This window comes from Suncus etruscus, chromosome 8 (genome assembly GCF_024139225.1).
Source record: "Suncus etruscus isolate mSunEtr1 chromosome 8, mSunEtr1.pri.cur, whole genome shotgun sequence".
NCBI classification, from domain to species: domain Eukaryota; kingdom Metazoa; phylum Chordata; class Mammalia; order Eulipotyphla; family Soricidae; genus Suncus; species Suncus etruscus.
The window spans coordinates 65,225,089-65,245,322 of NC_064855.1; the positions used below are offsets into that span (position 1 = coordinate 65,225,089).

General features: G+C 38.6%; 1 protein-coding gene across 1 annotated transcript in view; it reads left to right on the plus strand.

Moving 5' to 3' along the window:
* Positions 1-20,234, plus strand: part of LCP1 (lymphocyte cytosolic protein 1) — a 42,241-nt gene that overhangs the window by 19,285 nt on the left and 2,722 nt on the right. Inside the window, 6 exon segments of the mRNA XM_049778897.1 lie at positions 908-1,103; positions 3,096-3,174; positions 3,687-3,801; positions 4,835-4,968; positions 13,915-14,038; positions 18,807-18,931. Coding sequence (XP_049634854.1) covers positions 908-1,103; positions 3,096-3,174; positions 3,687-3,801; positions 4,835-4,968; positions 13,915-14,038; positions 18,807-18,931 — 773 coding nt within the window.

Sequence of the window (20,234 nt, forward strand, 5' to 3'; positions counted from 1 at the left end):
CTTTCCCTTCCCCTCCCCTTCCCTTCCCTTTCCCTTTCCCTTTCCCTTCCCTTCTCCTTTCCCTTTCCTTTCCCTTTCCCTTCCCTTCCCTTCCCTTCCCTTCCCTTCCCCTTCCCTTCTCCTTCCCCTCCCCTTCCCTTCCCTTTCCCTTCCCCTCCCCTTCCCTTCCCTTTCCCTTTCCCTTCCCTTCTCCTTTCCCTTTCCTTTCCCTTTCCCTTTCCCTTCCCTTTCCCTTTCCCTTCCCTTCCCTTTCCTTTCCCTTTCCCTTCCCCTTCCCTTCCCTTTCCCTTCCCTTCCCCTTCCCTTCCCCTTCCTTTCCCCTTCCCTTCCCTTCCCTTTCCCTTCCCTTCCCTTCCCCTTCCCTTCCCTTCCCTTCCCCTTCCCTTCCCTTCCCCTTCCCTTCCCTTCCCTTCCCTTCCCTTCCCTTCCCTTCCCTTCCCTTCCCTTCCCTTCCCTTCCCTTCCCTTCCCTTCCCTTCCCTTCCCTTCCCTTCCCTTCCCTTCCCGTCTTACTGACAGATGAACTAAATATAATGGTACAATTTGTGACTTAACATCAGAATGTTCTACAGACAAAAAATATCATTAAGTCTGTCCTACAAAATAGTTTTGAAAAGTCAGCTTTATCATTGAGAGCATATAAGATCAATTTAAATGCTAAGTCTGCAGAATTTCTTGAGTTTTCAAAGCAGGACAAGCAGCACTGGCTTATCTCATCTCTGAGGCTCCTTTTAACGTTTTCTGATGTAGTTTCAGTAGTAAGCACTAATATACTTTTATTATATTAGTGTGTATCTGAGGATAAACATAAGGGTTTCTGTAAGATCTTGTTTCTTTTTCCTGTGGCACATTCCTACTTTGTACTCTAGAACTGTGCTCCAGCATCTGGAAATTATTTTTTATTTCAGGAGAAGGATGACATCCAGAGGGCAGAATGTATGCTGCAGCAAGCAGAGAGGCTGGGCTGCCGGCAGTTTGTCACAGCCACAGATGTTGTCCGTGGGAATCCCAAGTTGAACTTGGCTTTCATTGCCAACCTCTTTAACAAATATCCTGCCCTGCACAAACCAGAGAACCAAGACATCGACTGGGGAGCTATCGAAGGTGCTGGAAATCAGTTGCTTAAAGTTTGGGGATGCGTCCACCATCCTATTTCAAAGGCAGTTCAGAATCACCACCTAAGCAAATATCAACCCTTTACACATTAGAGAAAGATTTTCAAACAGGTCATCAATTTTCTAGAATGCAACCAAGAGAAAAAAATAGATTAATCAAGTCAATTACAACCAAGCAGAATAATCAAATACCATTATATCACATTCATTATACATAGACTTCATCCATTATCAGAATTAAATGTTTTAGAGAAGACAGTGCATTTAATTATTGAATGAAATAAATCTAGATTACAAAAACCTAATTTATGAACTAAATGGACTGAGTGTTAATTCCTAGGGCAAGAAATTACAGTCATTCAGCATTTAAAAATTATATTTAACTTCTGCTAAGAGGTGTGTACTAAAGTTCTTGCTTTATTTTTCCTTTACTTTGGATTCTAGGAACACTGACTCTTATTGTAGAATCTCTAGCAATTATAGTTGGAAGGTTTATGTCCTAAATTCAAACATAACATGTGTATTTATAGTTCATTTCTAACAATTAAACTTATCAGTGATGTTTTCTATGTACCCCCATCATGAATTGATTTAATATTGAGACTGAAAATTCAGTGCAAAGCTAATTTTAAACAAACACTACCACAGCAATGTCTTCAAGATTTACAATCTTGGCTATTTTTTTCCTGTGTAACTTTATTCTCACTGGAAATGCAGAATCAATTCTTGTTCCAGTGCACTTGTGTTGTTTGATAAATTATGGTCATGTGCACTTTACTGACTACGAAGTATATTTATCAAGGCCCCTAATCACCCATTTTCAGCTATCTTTACAGCATCTCTCTTTAGGCCCTTTGCTATCACTTTTAACTGAACATATGCAAAACAAAATTGACCATTTCTCCACCCTCTCTTGCCTTCCTGCTGTACCTCCCTTTAACTCCATCCCATCCACCCACATTAGAAATCCTCCATTTCCATTAATTATACTAATGAATTTTTTCTTGTCACCAAAACTAAAGACCTGGATTCTGCTTTGCTATCTTCTCTTTCACCCCTAAATCTATTGATTCATAAAATACTAATAATTTCTCCTGAAGAATGGATTTTAGAATGTTAATTCCTTTCCTTTCTGCCCTTCTAAATGCTTATTAAATCACATACCAACTATTTCAGTGGCTCTCAGGGTCCCATTTCTTCATTCACCTCCATTCACCATTTCTCCATAACACTCAAACATACCCATGTGCTGTTGTCATATGCTCACTCCCCTGAATGTTTGATTTAAATTCATCTTTCCTTCCAGTAATGCCGCACACTGCTGTCAGGCATGACACAGTACATCTTTCATTGTGTCTCTGCCTTGCTCAAAAATTTATTGTAGTAATAAAAAAAATGTAATGACTGACATTTTTTTATTGTAGTCACTGAAATCCACTACCTCTTCTTCGGAGCTCTCTTGATACAGATTTGTCACTAAACCACCTTATTTCTATGCTTTGTCTAATATAGATTCTGTGAAGGTCAGTTCCCAATGGTGGGCATTATCTATGTGTGTTTGGAATTGTGCTACTCCAACTTCTAGGTCTTACTATCCTCCAGTCTTTTTCTTTCCTTTCATTATGCAGATTTTACTAGCCCTATAAAGCGAAACTCCATGTGAAATTCCATGCCCTCCAAAGTTAGTACTCTCTCCCGTCTCTCTCTACAGAAGTTGTATCTTCCCTTTCCAGTTAAAGCCTAAAAGTCAGAAAAAATATATACCTCTGAGACCCAGGATTCTGTACATGACTGATAAAAGCTATAGAAATATCTGCTGAATTGAAATGGGGCAGGGAGAAATGAGTGAACAGAGAATAGCAACATTCGACATATCCAATAAGTCTCAAGTTTTTGTTACAGCCTTTTACATCAAATTTTGCTGATAAATAGGGGAAGATTTTCTAGAAGAATGAAAAATAACTAGTCTTTATTGATTTAGGTGAGACAAGAGAAGAGCGGACATTTAGGAACTGGATGAATTCCTTGGGAGTTAATCCTCGGGTCAATCATTTGTACAGGTAATAATATTTGGTGACTTATCCTTAGTGTGAGACCCTGAAAGAGCCCCCGAGATATCAAACTTGCTGTTTTCAGTCCTCTCTCAACATGTGAGAAGAGGAAAGTGACAGACAGCTGCAGATGCTGGATATTCATCCAAGAAACCCACTTCCCTCTACCTGCCTTGCTGTGTGCTCAGCACGAAACCCTAACTTCAGTAAAAAATAGATCTATTGCATCTATAAGCTGATGATGATTCCACCTGCACACAAAAGGAGTACTGTGTTAGGTAGTTCTGAGCCAGAGTTCTTTGCCTGTTGGGCCAAAATAGCATTCACACTTTGGGTATGCAGGAAAAGCAAGATCTTTAGTTCCACCAAACTGTCTGGGTCAGTTTCTTCATCTGAAACTCAACAGTATTACCAGATGGGTGTGAATTTTCTTAATTTAGTATGCAAGGACATATCTGGCCCACCCTAGACACTATTCACGTCAGCTTTCTGAAAATCTTTTTCTGTCATTTTCTATGCAGTGATTTATCTGATGCCTCGATCATCTTCCAGCTCTATGAGAAGATTAAAGTCCCAGTTGATTGGAACAGAGTAAACAAACCACCCTACCCCAAACTGGGGGGCAATATGAAGAAGGTAAACAATAACTCTTTTGCTGTTTCAGTAAGCCGGTGCAAACAGCAGTCTGCTTTCACCCGGTGAACACTTAGCAGGGAGCCAAAATTAGATAAATTATTTGCATACAGGGGATTAAATTATAGTACAGGAGATGGAAGTGTAAACAGTTTTATTAAAATGAGTCATTATTTCAATTGATTATTTATAGTTCCATGTTGGGTATCTTCAGGCATTATGATATAAAAATTCTAATTAAGATCATTAGAGCAAGTGGAGCTGCAGGGTTACCCCCCATCTTCCCCGACCCCCAGCAGGATTCTCATTTTTATTTTCTCAAGAGTAGAGCTTTGTACCAGTGGTCGACTTGAACAAATAAGTCTTTTTCCTGTCAGCACAGCAGGGGAACATATGGTGTTATGAAAACAGCACAAATATGTCTCACCATGTCTTGTTTCTGTGACTCTTGAATGATTCTTATATAGCCATAGGAATATCTGTTCCGTTTGTCAGTCTACTGTGAGCATATAGGATGAAGAATCCCGATTTTCCATGTCAGTTTTCATAAATGCAGCTATTTGGCTATATTATGGACTAGTATCCTAGCATGGTTATTTCTGTAGTATGCTATATTAATAGTGTCATTACTACTCATTCTGGTTCTGCATTTAGAATACCTATGCATTTTGATTGGGGGTTTGATAAAATAAAAAGTTTTATTTAAAAAGAGAAAAAATTACTGGCTAATTTAGAAGTTATGTAATATATAAGTAAGCTAATTTGGAATTGTCAGATCAGATGAAATTTGAGAGAGCATTCTGACTGTGTTTCACTTTGTAACATTATTGCATTGGTTTTTGGGGCCTCATCTAGCAGTACTGGGGACTCAGGTGGTAGTAGGCATCAAATCCAGGGTGTCTAAATACAAAGCATGCACTCCAATCCTTGGAGACATCTCCCAGTCCTGTATCTTTATTTTTATTACCTGATATTTCTCAACATCAAGGCGGTATTATGATGATATTATATTGCTTTCATTCCTGTGTATTAACAGCTTGAGAATTGTAACTATGCAGTTGAGTTGGGAAAGAATCAAGCTAAGTTTTCCCTGGTTGGAATTGGTGGACAAGATCTCAATGAAGGAAACCACACTCTAACCTTGGCCTTGCTTTGGCAGTTAATGAGAAGGTAATGTAACTCAGGAATCAATTTGTATTGGTATACTACTTACCTAGAAAATAAATGTTAAAACATATGTTCATGAATGTGATCTATTCCAGTGAAACTATAGTCTAGGTAAAGAATTTTATTTTCTGGATATTCCCTATGCATTCAGACAATTACTTTTGTTTCAGGTATGCTTAACTTTAGGTTCATCAGTATTTATATGTGTCCATTTATTGACTCACCTTTTATTTTTTATTATTGAGTGACTATGCTGGCAATGTTCTTCTCTCTGAAATCTACTTTTCCTGAGGTTAATCTAGCTATTTCATTTCAATTCTCCTTGATTAGTGTTGGCATGCCATACCTTTTATCCATCTTTCAATGTTTAACTAAGTTGTTTTTTTGTTTTGTTTTGTTTTTGTTTTTGTTTTTGGGCCACACCCGGCGTTGCTCAGGGGTTACTCCTGGCTGTCTGCTCAGAAATAGCTCCTGGCAGGCACTGGCAGGCAGTCTGCTCAGGAGTTACTCCTGACTCCACGTTCAGAAATCGCTCCTGGCAGATACCGGCATTTGAACCAATGACCTTCTGCATGAAAGGAAAACGCCTCACCTCCATGCTATCTCTCCAGCTCCATTTTCATTCAAGTTCAGGTAGACCAGAAAGCCCATCTTTGAGGGCATTGAACTAGGCCTTTATTTCGGAAGAAGAGGCACATACACTCTCTGCACAGTGGGGAGCCACTGCAATGATGATCAATAGGTATCTGAACTTAGTCCAAGTTCTTAATCCAATCTGAAGTCCATAAGATGTCTGAAATTGATGTCGACTATTTATAGATGGGAGCTTAAGTCACAAACCAAAACAAAATGTTTAAGGTAGAGACCCTCCCTGTGTAAATAAACAACTTGAGGGCCCATCCAAAATGGATGGGACCTTCTATAAACCTAGTATTTTGCCTATGATGCGCCCATGCAAAAAACCCTGAGAACAGACAAAAATATCATTTAGGAAATTATAGACAATAATATCTAACTCACAAACCTAAAGTCAAGAAAGCAAAACCTTAATGTAATACAACATCAATTCCTAATATTAAAAACTAAAATAGAAAAACATTAATTACGATAGTCAAAAGAAGTGTAGTATCAAATATAACTTCAAAGGATTACAGTTATAGGAAAAACAACAGATGAAATTTCTACAGAGTTCAATACCAATCTGTATGGGACACCGGGATTCGAACCAATCACCTTTGGTCCTGGATCAGCTGCTTGCAAGGCAAATGCCGCTGCTGTGCTATCTCTCTGGGCCCTATTTAACTAAGTTGTAAAATGTTCTTTGGACTTTTTTTTTTTACCCCTCAAGGTGCTTAGGGAAGCCATATGTGATACTGAGATTCAAACCAGGTTTGGGCCACAGCCACACACTAGGCAATCTTTATTCTATCTCTCTGATCCCTGCTCATTCTTTTTTTTTTCCTTTTATTTTTTTCACTTTGGAGCCATACCTGGAAGTTTTCAGGGTTTGTTCTGTGTCTCACTCCTGGAGGAGCTTATTAAGGGATCATATGTGGTACAAGGGATCAAACTATAGTTGGTCATTTGCCTTACCCACTCTACTATCTCTCTGGCTTCCTGCTAGTTTTTTTAAAGATATAATTGTAGAGACTCTTTATAAAGAGTCAAATATAATAATGGCTTAATGGAAAGCTACATGGAAATATTAATTAAACCTGTGTAAATAGAAACTAAATGATAAGAGCAATTTTTGGTATAAAGGCAAGAACCTGAGAAGAATTTTAGGTAGCAAATCTATCACATAAAATAGCTTAACTTTTAATGCTTCCCCCATACCAATATGTATGACTATGCAGAAAATAGAGCTTATGTTGGTATAGCTGAATTAGATTTTCTAGCTAAAAGGGAGACTTAGAAATCCCAAATCACATTATATTCTGTCTAACCTGGAAAATATGAAGTTCTCTGTATCCTGAGGCTTTTTGGTTTTGTTCCCAGGACATTGTGGGTGTTCAGGTTCAGAATGAAGCAATTGTCAACATTTTCAAGTGGTGTCAAATATTCAGAAGCAATCATGATAGATTTCACTACAGTTCATTGCTGCAGTTGTTTTTTTAACTGAACCCTGCACTTCATTACCAAACCTAAAGTGAGATTATTTTAATGATTAAAAGAACTGGTCATAAGTCTCCTTTGCACATAAAACTCAAGAATTTAGAAACTTCAGTTTTATCTTCTTTTGTCTATCTTTTTTATCTATCTTTTTATATCTATTTTTATATATCTATCTATATATCTTTTTATATATCTTTTTGTATATCTTTATATATAAAATAAATATATAAATATATCTTTATATATCTTTTTATATATCTATCTATATCTTTTTATATCCATCTATCTTTTATCTATCTTTTTTTTCTTTTAAACTTCCCTGTGTCCAGTCCAGCACTGAACCAGGGTTCATCTTCCCATTATATTTTCAGAAACAGTTTCTGAAATAGCTTCTATTATTTCAACATATGATTTTACTTTATGTATTTTTTGTGCCTCCAGGAATTAAATCAAGGGCCTCATATAGGTGAAACGTGCTTCTACCACTGAGCCACAATCCTCAGTTTTTTAATTCATAACAACCGGTTTTGGGTAATGATTGCTTTAAAAATAAAAGCTGTTAAATTGACTCATGGATCTCAGTATGAAATAATTTTTGATACTTTCTGCTTTAATAGCAAACAGCAAAAAAATGTAACCCTCAGGCCAATTCAATTCAGTTTTGAATTTTATAATATCTGAAAATGACATTTTTGTTATTTTGTCATTTGTCTAGCAAGACGTGGGGCTACTCCCAACTCAGTGCTTTGTGTTACTGCTAACAGTGCTCAGGGATCCAGGAGGTGTTGGAAATCCAACCCAGGGTCTTGCATGCAAAGTCTTCTCTCGAGCCCATTGATCTCTCTCCCCAATACCTGAAGTTCACATTTTGTTTTGTAGTGGGGCCACATCCGGTGATACTCATGAGTTATTCCTAGGTCTGTTCCCAGGAATTTACTCCTAAAGGTGCTATGAAATACTGGGGATAAAACCCAGATTGGTCACATGTGAGATAAGCAACCAACCTGCCTTACTATTGCTACAGCCTAAGAAAATCACCTTTTTAAGGTTCTGGAAGTTTTACCAAATGTGGTTCACTGTTATACTTATCGCTAATATATAATGTTTAGTCTATTTCTGCTTCCTCCACTTTGCTGAATTTATATATTTCTTACTAGTGTTTACCGTCCTGAAATTGACTATATAAGCAGTGGACAGAGAAATACATTGCCATCAAAGGAGTTATAATGACTGATAATTATGTAAATACTACCAAGAGAAATTCCCCCACCCCCACCCCGTGTGTTTCACATTAACAGATCTATTAAATTTAGTGCTGGTCCTTGCTGAAATTTATTTCATTGGATTGCTAATTTGGTCATTTATCTGGATAATAAATGGCATGTCATTTTCCCAAGCAGAACAAATGAGAGCTGAGTGCTTAAAACCTCCCTATTCTCTTCAGTAGCCTGGAAATCATCCTCAGATTAGAAAGCTGGCAAATAGTATTGTCCACTTTTGGAGACATGCCTGCATAAGTTAGTGGCTGTCACAAAGCAATGATAGGCTTCAACCAAGAAACAAAGAGTTGGAATCAGGCATATGTGAAAATTCTTTCAAATTAAACAGCTAACTGCTCTTATTTGGGATAGATCTTTGAAAACATAATACACACACACACACACACACACACACACACACACACACACACACACACACACACACCTGGGCTTTGTCCCTCTGGATCAAATGTTAAATAAATCAAACAAGCATTGGAAGGCAGGAAAGCCAACAAGTAATAATCATACCCCATTCTTCACTGCAAATCCTACCTAACCATCCTCATGCTGAATGAGAGGCTGGCTAGGGCTTGGCTCAAGCTGCCAGTTCTTTCCAGCGGAACACAGCACTGTTTGCAAACACCAAATTGGAGGGTTTCACAGATAATAGCACAGTGACCTCCAAACATTAGGTGGTACAAAGAAATATTTCCCAAATTGGGCAATGTCACCCAACCCTTGGGAACACAAGCATAATTGAGAGTGGGGGTGATAGGTGCAGGTGTAGCATAGTTGAGGGGGCCATTTCAATTTATTCCTTTACATTTTCAGGGAAAAAAATGTTCCACATGACTTTTTTTCTCTGAAGGAACGGCAGTAGACTAAATAAGTTTGGGAGTCACTGGTATAGAGTGATGATCTCATAAAGAGAAATTCTGAATCTACACTGAGTGCTTAGTGTACTGTCTAAAGAGAAGGCACCAGCCTAATTCTGTCCTTCCTTTCGTTTCTATTCCTGTGCTCACTTGAGAGCATCTGATTCCAGTTCAACCTTTGTATCTCCCTTTATGTGGGAGAAAATTAGCATTTGTTCTGTGAACTTACTGCCACCAGGCAGGGCTGTTTATGGGTCTCAGAGGACATAGACTGCTTTCATGATTTTCTACATCATTGTGCACATGAAATCAACCATTATCACCGTGAATCATTACCATATTTTAAGTTTAGGGAAAAACTAGCATGTTCCTCTGTACACAATTTCTTTGTGACACTTTTGTTTGAGTGTCTTATCTGGCAGGGCTCAGAGCTACTTCTGGCTCAGTGCTCCCTGTGATGCTCAGGGGTCCTTATGGTGACAAGGATTGGGCCTACACCCCCTGCATGCAAGTCATGTGCTCAGCCCTTTGAGTTATCTCTCTGGACAACACAGATAGAATTTTCATACAAAAGTTGAACATCAGCTCTGTACTATTTCCTTTTCTAGTTCCAGCACTGAGTCAAAAGCATTTCTTCTCTGTCCACTTGAGTGTCAGCTAAGCAGGCTAACACTTGAGAAAGGAAACTGAAAATTCAGTCCTGAAACTGCTGGAGTTGCAAGATTAACCTAATTTGCTTCATTCAGTTATGTATAAATGTGTCATTTATCACAACCTGATGGAAAAATCAACTGCTAACATAATTTTTATGAGCTTATGAGACAAAATATATACATTAGAGATTCTTATATAGAGAGTCATATACAGGTTTATATATCAGATCAGAGATGTCTTTCCATTTATTTTTCTATTCATGAATTTTTTAACACAATGTAATCACCAAATACATACAAGTTTTTTCTGCTGTCTTTTCAGTTAACATTATAGTGTAAACACATGATTAGAATTTGTTTTGTGGCCTACAGCAATACCACAGAGTAGGACATTTGCTTTGCCTGCAGCTGACTTGGGTTCCATCTCTGCAACCATATAGTTTCATATACATAAGCACAACCAGGAGTAATTCCTGAGTGCAAAGCCAGATGTAACCCAGAGTACCACAAGATATGTCCCAAAAACCAAAACAAAAGAAATTTGTCTTATTTGGTTTTGGTTTGGGGGGCACAGCCATTTCTAAGTGTTGACCACTTTGGATTTTTTGAATTTATGAAATTATAAATAATTCTACTGTAAAGATCTATGAGTATGAAACTTTTTAAATGTTATGATAAATTATAATAATTTAATATACAAATTAATTACCAAAAAATAAGAAAATAAATGCCAAACACCATCTTTATAAATAGATCAAAACTAGAACCCTTTTTTAAACTTAGGATATTTTGAATATTCTAGCTGGTACTTCATCTTTTATTCTCATTATATCTTAGTATTTTGGTCCATTTCTGAGCTCAGGCTAAATATTTCTCATCATTACTTTCTCCATACTGAGGAAAAAAGTCATTACATTATTTTACATACCACTGTACATTTTCATTTACTAGAAGAAGCCCAGATTGTACCAAGCACTCATCTAATGCCTAAAAATACAATGATGAACAGGGCAGATGTTTTCTGTCCAAAGGGACATCTGGGCAAACAGACATGCACATACATCAGCTCTTTTCAAAGTGCTGGGAAATAAATTGAAAACAAGTTAACAATGATGATTACTACAGGGCATGGGTTGAGAAATGATGTTTTTGCTGGGAATTGTCTTCAGTGATTAGAAATTTGCTAGAGTGGAAGGCCATGCTGGGCTGGGCACAGTGGAATTGGGGAGGTGAGAGCCAGGAAAATGCAGGAGAGGTTGTTGATGGTTTTTCTTTAGCAGTGGGATATGTGCCTGAGGAATTCAGATCTGGTAAAGCCTGCATGAACACTTATACAGTGTGAACTCAAAAGTCCTGTCAGTTATTGTAAGGCAGCTGTCAAGCTGTACCTGAGACCACTGATCTGCATGGACTGGGAGCTGATAAATGCCAACTGGACTTTTGGAAACTGCAGTTCTCAGAGTGAGATAAGAGAATTCTCTTTTCAAGAATAGAAGTCAGTCCCAACCTCCACTAGAAATCTAGGACCTTTATCTATTGTAGCAGAAAGAAATTTCAAGAAAAAACAGTGAAGTGGAAATGTTTTAAGAATATACCATTCCTAGTGAGAAAGTGGTTTGAGAGAGGCAGACTCAAAGATAAAGAAAAGAACATTTGGGGCCAGCATGGTGGCGCTAGAGGTAAGGTGCCTGCCTTGCCTTCGCTAGCCTAGGACAGACTGTGGTTTGATCTCACGGTGTCCCATATGGTCCCAAGCCAGGAGCGACTTCTGAGCGCATAGCCAGGATTAACCCCTAAACGTTACCGGGTGTGGCCCAAAAACCAAAAAAAGAAAAGAAAAGAAAAGAAAAGAACATTTATTTTATTTTTGGTTTTTGACTCACCCAACTCTTGGCTCTACACTCAAAATTCGCTCCTGGCATGCTCAGGGGATCATATGGGATGGCCGGGAATCGAAATGGGATCCGTCCCATGGTTGGCTTCATGCAAGGCAAATGCCCTACCACTGTACTTTTGCTCCGGCCTCATCAATACATTAATTTTTTTTGCCTGTAAATTTTTTTAGGACAAACTCTGGCCTTTGTCCTGAGTTGGTTAACTCCTTCCAGAATATATCTAGTCACTCAGAACATTTGTGGTTTTATGTCTCCAAATATTTCTTGGTATTATGACTCCCTGAAAAGTACTGGTAAGGACCCCCTACCTGACTCCCTCCTGCAATTCTGGGTAGTTTAGATATGAATATGTACATCTTAAGCACCATTGAAATAAGGTCTTGAAGGTAGTAGGGAAGAAAACATCAGAGATAACTTACAAATAGATGCTAGAATCAAGTTGTTGAAGACTTTGAGTATTGTTCTAAGTTTTGCCTGTATTCTTTGGGTGGTCATGGAAAGCCAGTTTACAAATTTTTTTATTACAGTAACATTGTTGACAAGTTATGTTTTAAGGATATAAAAACATCTCTTTAAAATACATGTTATCACAATGTATTTACCACCAAAATATTAGTGGAGAATTATTTTAAATGATATGACCTCACTTTAGAAAGTTATTCTATGAGGAAGGGAGACAGAAGGAAAAATAGCAATTGATTTTTAAGAATTTAGGAAAGTACAAAGTAGAGGACCAGGATGCTATATTAATAGACTTTTTTATTTTATTTTGGTAAAGTTTTGTTTTTGATAAAGAAAATTTGCAAAAAGTCATTTTCTTTCCCAACTACAATGATGGGAAAGCACTTAAACTTGGAGGAGGCAAAGCATTGCTTCTATCAGAGATTAACTTTGAAAGCTATGTGGGAATTCATGGGAGACTGGTATTTTTCCATAGACGTGGTAATTGGAAGAAGACGCACAATGCAAGATTATATAAGTGAATTCCTGGGCACCCAAGTGGAGGGTGACCTCATTTAGGGAGGCCTTTCCAGGTGAGATTCAATGGCAAAAGAGTTGGGTTTCAATATGAATGGTGCCTTCTGTAACCTTAGCCTAACGGTCTTTCAAGGGTAATGTGACCAACCCTCCTGCAAGCTTGAACCCAAAAAGCCTGCTCTACAGTTTGCCTTTCTATGCTAAAATTTTAACTTTTAGTGGGAAATAGTGGCTTTGAGGAATTCTGCGTAGTGGAATTTTAAGGACTTTGAGGTTTCATCTCAGAAATCTTCCTCCAAATAAATATAATATCTATAAGAGTATGCATCTCCCTTGCAAAGTTATTTTTTTTTTCCTGATGCTGGAAATCCAATCCACTGCCTTACAGATATGGAAGAACACTGCCATCTACATTTTCTGCCCTCTCAGCAAATTTATCCTAAGACTAGAAATTAACTTTAGTTGATGTATTTCTAATATTTCCACTTACATAATATTAGGAGGAAATTCTTCAGTGTTTTTTATTATGCTAGCTATGCTTCTTTTTTTCCAAAATTTAGTTGTTTCTCATTTTTTCCCTTAAGAAAACTAGCAATCAATAGTGGAGAGAAGTGGACACTCGAGGATGGATGTAGTGCTGGGATGTTATGTGCATAAAACACTACCATTAACGATTGTGTAAACCATGGTGCTGAAAATTAATTTTAAAAAATTAATAGAGTATTAAAAGGCCAAGAACAGGTAGAAAAAAAGAGAAAGAAAGGAAAGGAAGAAAAAATGGACCCATTCTTTTTTCTTTTTTCAGTTTTTGGGCCACACCCGGCTCAGGGGTTACTGCTGGCTGTCTGCTCAGAAATAGCTCCCGGCAGGCACAGCGGTTAGGGCCCACCCATTCTTAATCCTCTTATCTTGCTTCTCTTCTCCTTTGTCTTCCTACATTGTGCAAGGCCCATGATTAGAAGAGATTTCTATTTTCCTCTTAAGAGCCTTCAAGTTGTATAGTCAGTTATTCTAAAAGAAGCTAATATTATTAGATACTCTCTTTTCCTCAAATGAAGTGGTGCCGAACTATCTTCTGTGATGTACCTGGAAAGAAAGCATTCCTATCTTGAATACCTAGTCTTAAAGTTCCTTAGGCACTTTTCCTCAGCAAATGTTTTTTAATTTTGTTCAGGTACACACTGAATATGCTTGAAGACATCGGATCTGGGCAGAAGGTCAATGATGACATTATTGTCAATTGGGTAAATGAAACATTGAAGGAAGCAGGGAAAAGTTCTTCCATCTCAAGTTTCAAGGTAAATTTCTTCATTCATAGTCTTCTACCTATGGCCATTTGTGCTCTATGCTCTCGTTACTATCTCTGCTCTAACCCCCATTTTAAAATTATCTTCAGTGTCATCTTCCCCTTCCTATTTTGATTTTTCTTCACAATCATTATTATTTTCATCAATTTATTTATTTATTTATTTATTTATTTATTTTCATCAGGGCTTACCCTGGCTCTGTGTTCATAGGCTACCCCTGGCAATCTTTGGGGGACCATAGGTAGTACCAGGATCAAACCAGGGCTAGCTTCATCTAATACAAGAGCCCTAATTTCTATACTATCTCTTTTACCTAAAATGCGATATTGTTAAACTGTGTTACATGCTGACAATAATAATAATAATAATAATAATAAAAGTGAGATGCAAATGATCTTCTATATGGCAAATTCAAATACCATTTTTATGAGTAATAACATTGCATTTTATTAGATTTCTTAACTCATGTTTCATACATTAGTTGGTGCCTTCCTCAAGAGACTAGCACACTGAATTCATATCTAATGTCTTGCTATCTTAACAATATTTTTCTGTTTAAAGTCAGGATTGAGGTGAGAGACCCCTTCAGAACTATATTAACAGGACCAGGGAAACAGTTCATCATTATAGCAATGCTATGCTTCATGCATAGAAATGAATTCTCTGCCTTCATGAGGGCAGGGCATCTATCTTGGTTAAACCAGACCAGCAGCTCCATTCCTGATGAACTCATTACAACCACATCCTGTCCCCTCCAGTTCAGCTTTGAGTCTGGACATCAGAGCAAATGTTTAAGTTGAAGCTGGTAACAGGGATGAGCAAATTTTTCCTCTTTTGGAAATTTTACCTCTTTTGGAAAAGAGGTACAGAACAAAAGAGAAGGGAAGTCCCACTAAAGAGTACTCCTCATCTGGAACAGAGCTCTTGTGTGTCATGTACAATTGCCTTGTCAGAGATAGTAGAGCCTACTTTTCTGTTTTCTTTTATAAGTGAGGACACAGAACACAAGGAATACCCCCATGTAGTTGCAGCTGGTAACTGCAGGCACTAGTTTCTCAATGGGAGTATGGCTTCTTTCACCTGCATTCTGAGGTGTGAGGCAGAGTGCTACTGCCAGTCACCCTGTAAAACTTCTTCCACTCAAGCCTATTCTGTCACACATTAACATCTAGTCTGTTCTCCCCAAGACTTGCTCTTGGAATTGTTTGACAGTTCTTTTGCTCTTTGTGATACCCTGGACTAATTTTCTCACTCAGTCATTATAAAATTAAATTAAAAGGGCTGCAGAGGGGAAGTGCCAAATTAGTCTTCTAGTCTTATAGAGTAAAACCTGTTTGGAAAGAATCCTTGTTTTTTTTTTTTTTTTTTTTTTTTTGCTATACATCTGCCAATGGTTGCTAGCTGTGGTCTGCCTGTCATGGGTACCATAGCATGAAGTAGGAAAGAAGACAAAAATCCATCTCCATTTGCTTTCCTGTAATTCTTCATCAAGATTTCTGTGGAGATAGAACTCAGGTTAATAGGGAAAATTAGATTTTTATTATATATTGAATTTAACTTGTTAATAGTTTCTGGGTTACTCAGGAGTAAATAAAAATGAAGCCACTGTATTTTTTTTAATTTTTAATTTTTAATTATGAGAACAATGATGCAAAGAGGACAAGGTAAAGTTACAGTGAAAGAACAATCATCCATAAACAGAGTTCTCATAAGAAATTCCCTTGCTGACGCCTAAATGTTGAACTTACAGTCAAAAAAAAACATTAAAAATAAGGGCAGAACCCATGTACAATTATTTTGTCCATAAGTTCCCAGATTGTAGTACATTATAACATTTTTTATTAGCAGTACACAAAGCAACCTAAAGCCATGAGATTTATTTGACTCCTTAACTTTGAAGGCATAGTATTTTTTTTTTTGTGGTTATTCCTGGCTCCATGCTCAGAAATTGCTCCTGGCAGGCACGGGGGACCATATGGGATGCCGGGATTCGAACTGATGACCTCCTGCATGAAAGGCAAACGCCTTACCTCCATGCTATCTCTCCAGCCCCGAAGGCATAGTATTTTTATATATTCATGCACATACATATTAGTTTAAGTTAACATCAAAAGTTTAAGAGGTTTTTTTTTAAGGGTTAGTCAAAAGGGCACAGTAAAAACGGTGTTAGAGTGGCAAATATTGTTTGCATAGGCCCACCAAAATATGGGGGTCATAGAAAGGAATAGCCTTTGTCTAAATACAAGGAAACCACTACCCCTGAAGTTTCCTGGCATAAGACCAACTCTAGGCTCCAGGCAAACTAGTTTATTCAATCCAAGTCATTGTCTGTAGTGCCAATACAGTTTTATTTTTCACGCAGTCCTATTGTTGGCATCATGTTTCTGTATTAAAGATCCTGGAATCTGCACATCCTACATTGAAGTCAGGCTGGTGTGGAGTATCCTCTAGTTTCACCTCACAGTTAAGGGGCAATACAGCAAGCCCTGTCCAGTAAGCAGGTCATTGTTCTTGTTAAGTCTTCTCAGTGTTAAGGGAAGTCTCTTTTGAGTAGATCGATGTCAGAGCAGCTGTGGGGTCTTCCATGGTAGAGTATTGCCTCCAGGTGATGTTATAGACAACCTTGGATGTTTTGTAGATGTCTTCTCTAGATTGGGTGAATCGAGAATGCCCATTCTTCTGAGGCCTGTACCAGGTCTTTATGTCTATGTTCAGAGTGTAAGGTCCCATTGCACTACAAGATTTGTGTGTTCCCATCTCTATTAGATAAGAACTTATTGGTATGTATAGTATTTTCCCATTTTAGTGTGCCTAAGCAAACAAGAAATAAAGCCACGTGATGTTATCTGAGTATATGGGGGCATAAGAGCACGTCTAACAATGCCCATGACTTGGTTCAAACATAAGCATTAAACTGAGGGATTCTTTCACACCAAATTCCATATTGAGCAGTTCACAAAGAGAAGATAAAAAAGGGAGGGGGAATCGTCACTGTATAAGAAAATATTCAGCAAAAGTTATAGCCATCAAAGAAAACACCCATAAAATGTTGAAAAGACATAAGTGTCCTTTTATGCCTTTTGGAATAACTGGGTGGGTGTTGACTCCAGGGCACCACTTTGGTCTTTGACTTAGGAATCTACAGTACTTAAGTTGAAAAGGGTAAATGAGGAGTAATGATGATAGGGGTTTAGGAAGTTTAAGAGAAAAATGATCTTTTGTAGTGGTGTGCAAAAGGGCAGAGTACAAAATGGATATTCTGCATACATAAAAACATAATTCAATGATAGTGAGTACTATTAATGTATCTTGTGCTAGTGCCCGCTTGCGATTTTGAAAATATAGACTGGAAAGAGATAACCAGTGACTGCGTCAGGAAGCTGGGAGGCCAGAAGTTGGGAGCCCCACCCAGACCCTCCCTAAGGAGCTGAATGGATAATGGGGGAAAGCACCGCCAAGGGGCCCAACTCACCGGCTTGCACAGGCATGTGGCCCGGGGAAGCCCTGGAGATCTGGAGCAAGGCGGTAGAGGGTTGCTGGGGTTACCCAAGTCCCGCACCCCCACCCCCAGGCCTGGTTAAGAAGGCCTCTGGCATGGCGGGGGGCCTGCGAACCCCATACAGCTAGACTCCCGAGCCACTGTACTTTTTAAGTGGTTATGCTTCCCTGCCAAAGGACTTGCCTTTTTGGCTTCTTCATCTATTTTCTGCCTTAGATCTAGTTCTAATCTCAGGGTGTTTGGATTGACTATGCCTTGGCATAGCATAGTTGCCTCTATATCTGGACACTTGTAGATCCCTGAGAGAGAACCAATACAGTCTTACATAAGTTTTAGAAATTTAGAAACATTCTCATTTCAAGGTGTCAAAATGAATTGTTTGCAAATGTCAAAGAATGAGTCCAGGATGTAAATGGGAAATAGCACAGAGGGCTGAAGAGCAAGTTTAGCCTGTAAGAGGCCCAGGTTCAATCCTGCGCACCACATGGTCTCTGAAGGTACTGCCAGAAGGGATCTCAACTCCAAACTTGGAGTTATCCCTGAGTACTGCCAAGGGTGCTGCCCCCCCCACCAAGAAAAAGACAGAAGAATGAGCCATGATCAGTCAATAGTAGACACCTAGGTTCATATACTAGTGCAGTCTCAAACTTTCAAATCTGTCTCAATCTCAGAATCTTTTCATGTACTATAAATTAAAATTAGATTTATAAACCTAAAGTGTATGGTGGTACTAGACTGATATCACCTGAACAAATTCTAGTTGCTTCCAACATCATTTTACCATTGCTTGTCATCATCCACGAAGCTCTGTAGACTTTTTTTCATTTCCGAAGTCTCCAAGAAAGGAACATCCTCAAGGCGTGGTCCAATAGTGCTCTCATCTCTATCACTGCCACTGTCCCTTCTGGGATGCCCCCTAAAATAAGCAGCTCTCCCTTTGTATCTTTAGTCTTCTTTTCCTAATCACCCCTTTCCTGATATCACTAGGAGTGAGATCATTTCCAGTATTTCAGCCACTCCGCTTTTCTTCTGCTAACTTTTGTCCATGTTCCCTTTGAGAGTGGCTTCTCTGGGGTGGGGGGTAGAAAATAATGCACTTCCTCTCCTCAGTGAGCCCCAGGAAGTTTCTGTGATGACAGAAACTACCTTTGACTTGAAACTCCATATAAAAGGCATCAAGACCAAACTGCCTGTGTTTGATACTGAAGAGGAAAGAACCACCTATTTCTCTTGATAAACAAAGCCTTAATCTCTGTGCAGGATCCAAAGATTAATACAAGTATGCCAGTCCTGGATCTTATTGATGCCATTCAACCTGGTTCCATCAACTATGATCTTCTGAAGACAGAAAGCTTGAATGATGATGAGAAGCTCAACAATGCAAAGTACGTAAATAACCTGATGTCAGGGCAGGAGGGACCAAGCCAGCCTTCAGATGGCTGTAACGTCCAATGAACAATGTTTTCTTGTTCACCATGGTGACTTTCTTATACTTTACTGTCTTATTGTTTTTTTTTAAATATTTTTTGTTGGTATTTATTTTCTCCTCTCCCCTTTGTGGCAGTAGCTGTGATGGCAGGGGCCTACTTGTGGTGCTTGCTGAGGTCAGTCACTGTTCTGGCTTACTGATTGGTAGTGATCTTGCACATTCTGGCTGTGGTGTTCATAGCACAGGATTGGGGGACACTATGCTTTCAAGGAGTTGAATTCTCTCTACAGAACTTGCATATCTATTGCTTGATTGTGCTTGCAGAGCTGCCAGGACTGTGTGGGACATAATGTGGCAATACCAGAGATTTACTGTATGGCCTCATATGACAGGTACCCTTTGCTATGGAGCCATCCCTCACCTTACATCATTATTTTAGATAATGTAAATAACACTTTAAAGCTTCTAGCATTAGAATGGAAGTAAGGCAAAACAATAAACAAGAATTTACTTGCAACTGATAAACAAACCTATAGTTTCATCAAACTCATTTCCTAATCATACTATGCTCCTAGAGATCTTTCTTCCTAGAGGAAATAAAATTTGTATGGAGTAGACCCAAGACAAGCACCCACTGGTGAATATGCATGGGTATGTATGGCAGAGGTGGTGTTCCAGGTATGCCTGCAAGTAGCTGTCATGCACTGGACCATGTAGACGTAGAGGATAAACAGCCTATTGTAAGGTGTCTACCTTTTTAAAGACTTATTCAGATACACACCTTGCCTGCTCACTTATATATTTGTAGTTGTTTCCTGCTACCACAGAGTTCAGTAATGACAAAATCCACTAATTCTATAGACTATTTCTCTGTCTTTTTATAGAAAGTTTGCCAGCCTCCTCTGGGTGCAGAGCATTTCTCATGCAAATTGTATTCATTTCTCAGGGATGCCAAAACAAAGTAACCCACCCAGCAGAGCAGTTTAATGCAAGAGAAATTTATTTTCTCATGGTGGTAGAGGTTAGAAGTCTGAGATTCCAGAGGCCAGAGTCAGGGATGGTTTTTTTTTTGAGAGCTCCCAGAGAGAATCTGCTTACCTCTCTCCTGCCTTTGGAGACAGCCAGCAGTCCTTAATACAATTTCATCCTGCCAACCTCTGTCCTTATGGTTGCATGACTATCTGCCTGCGTGACACTTCACAGGGTTGTTTTTCTCTGTGCATATCTGTGTCTGTTTTCCTTTTAGAAGACACCAGTAG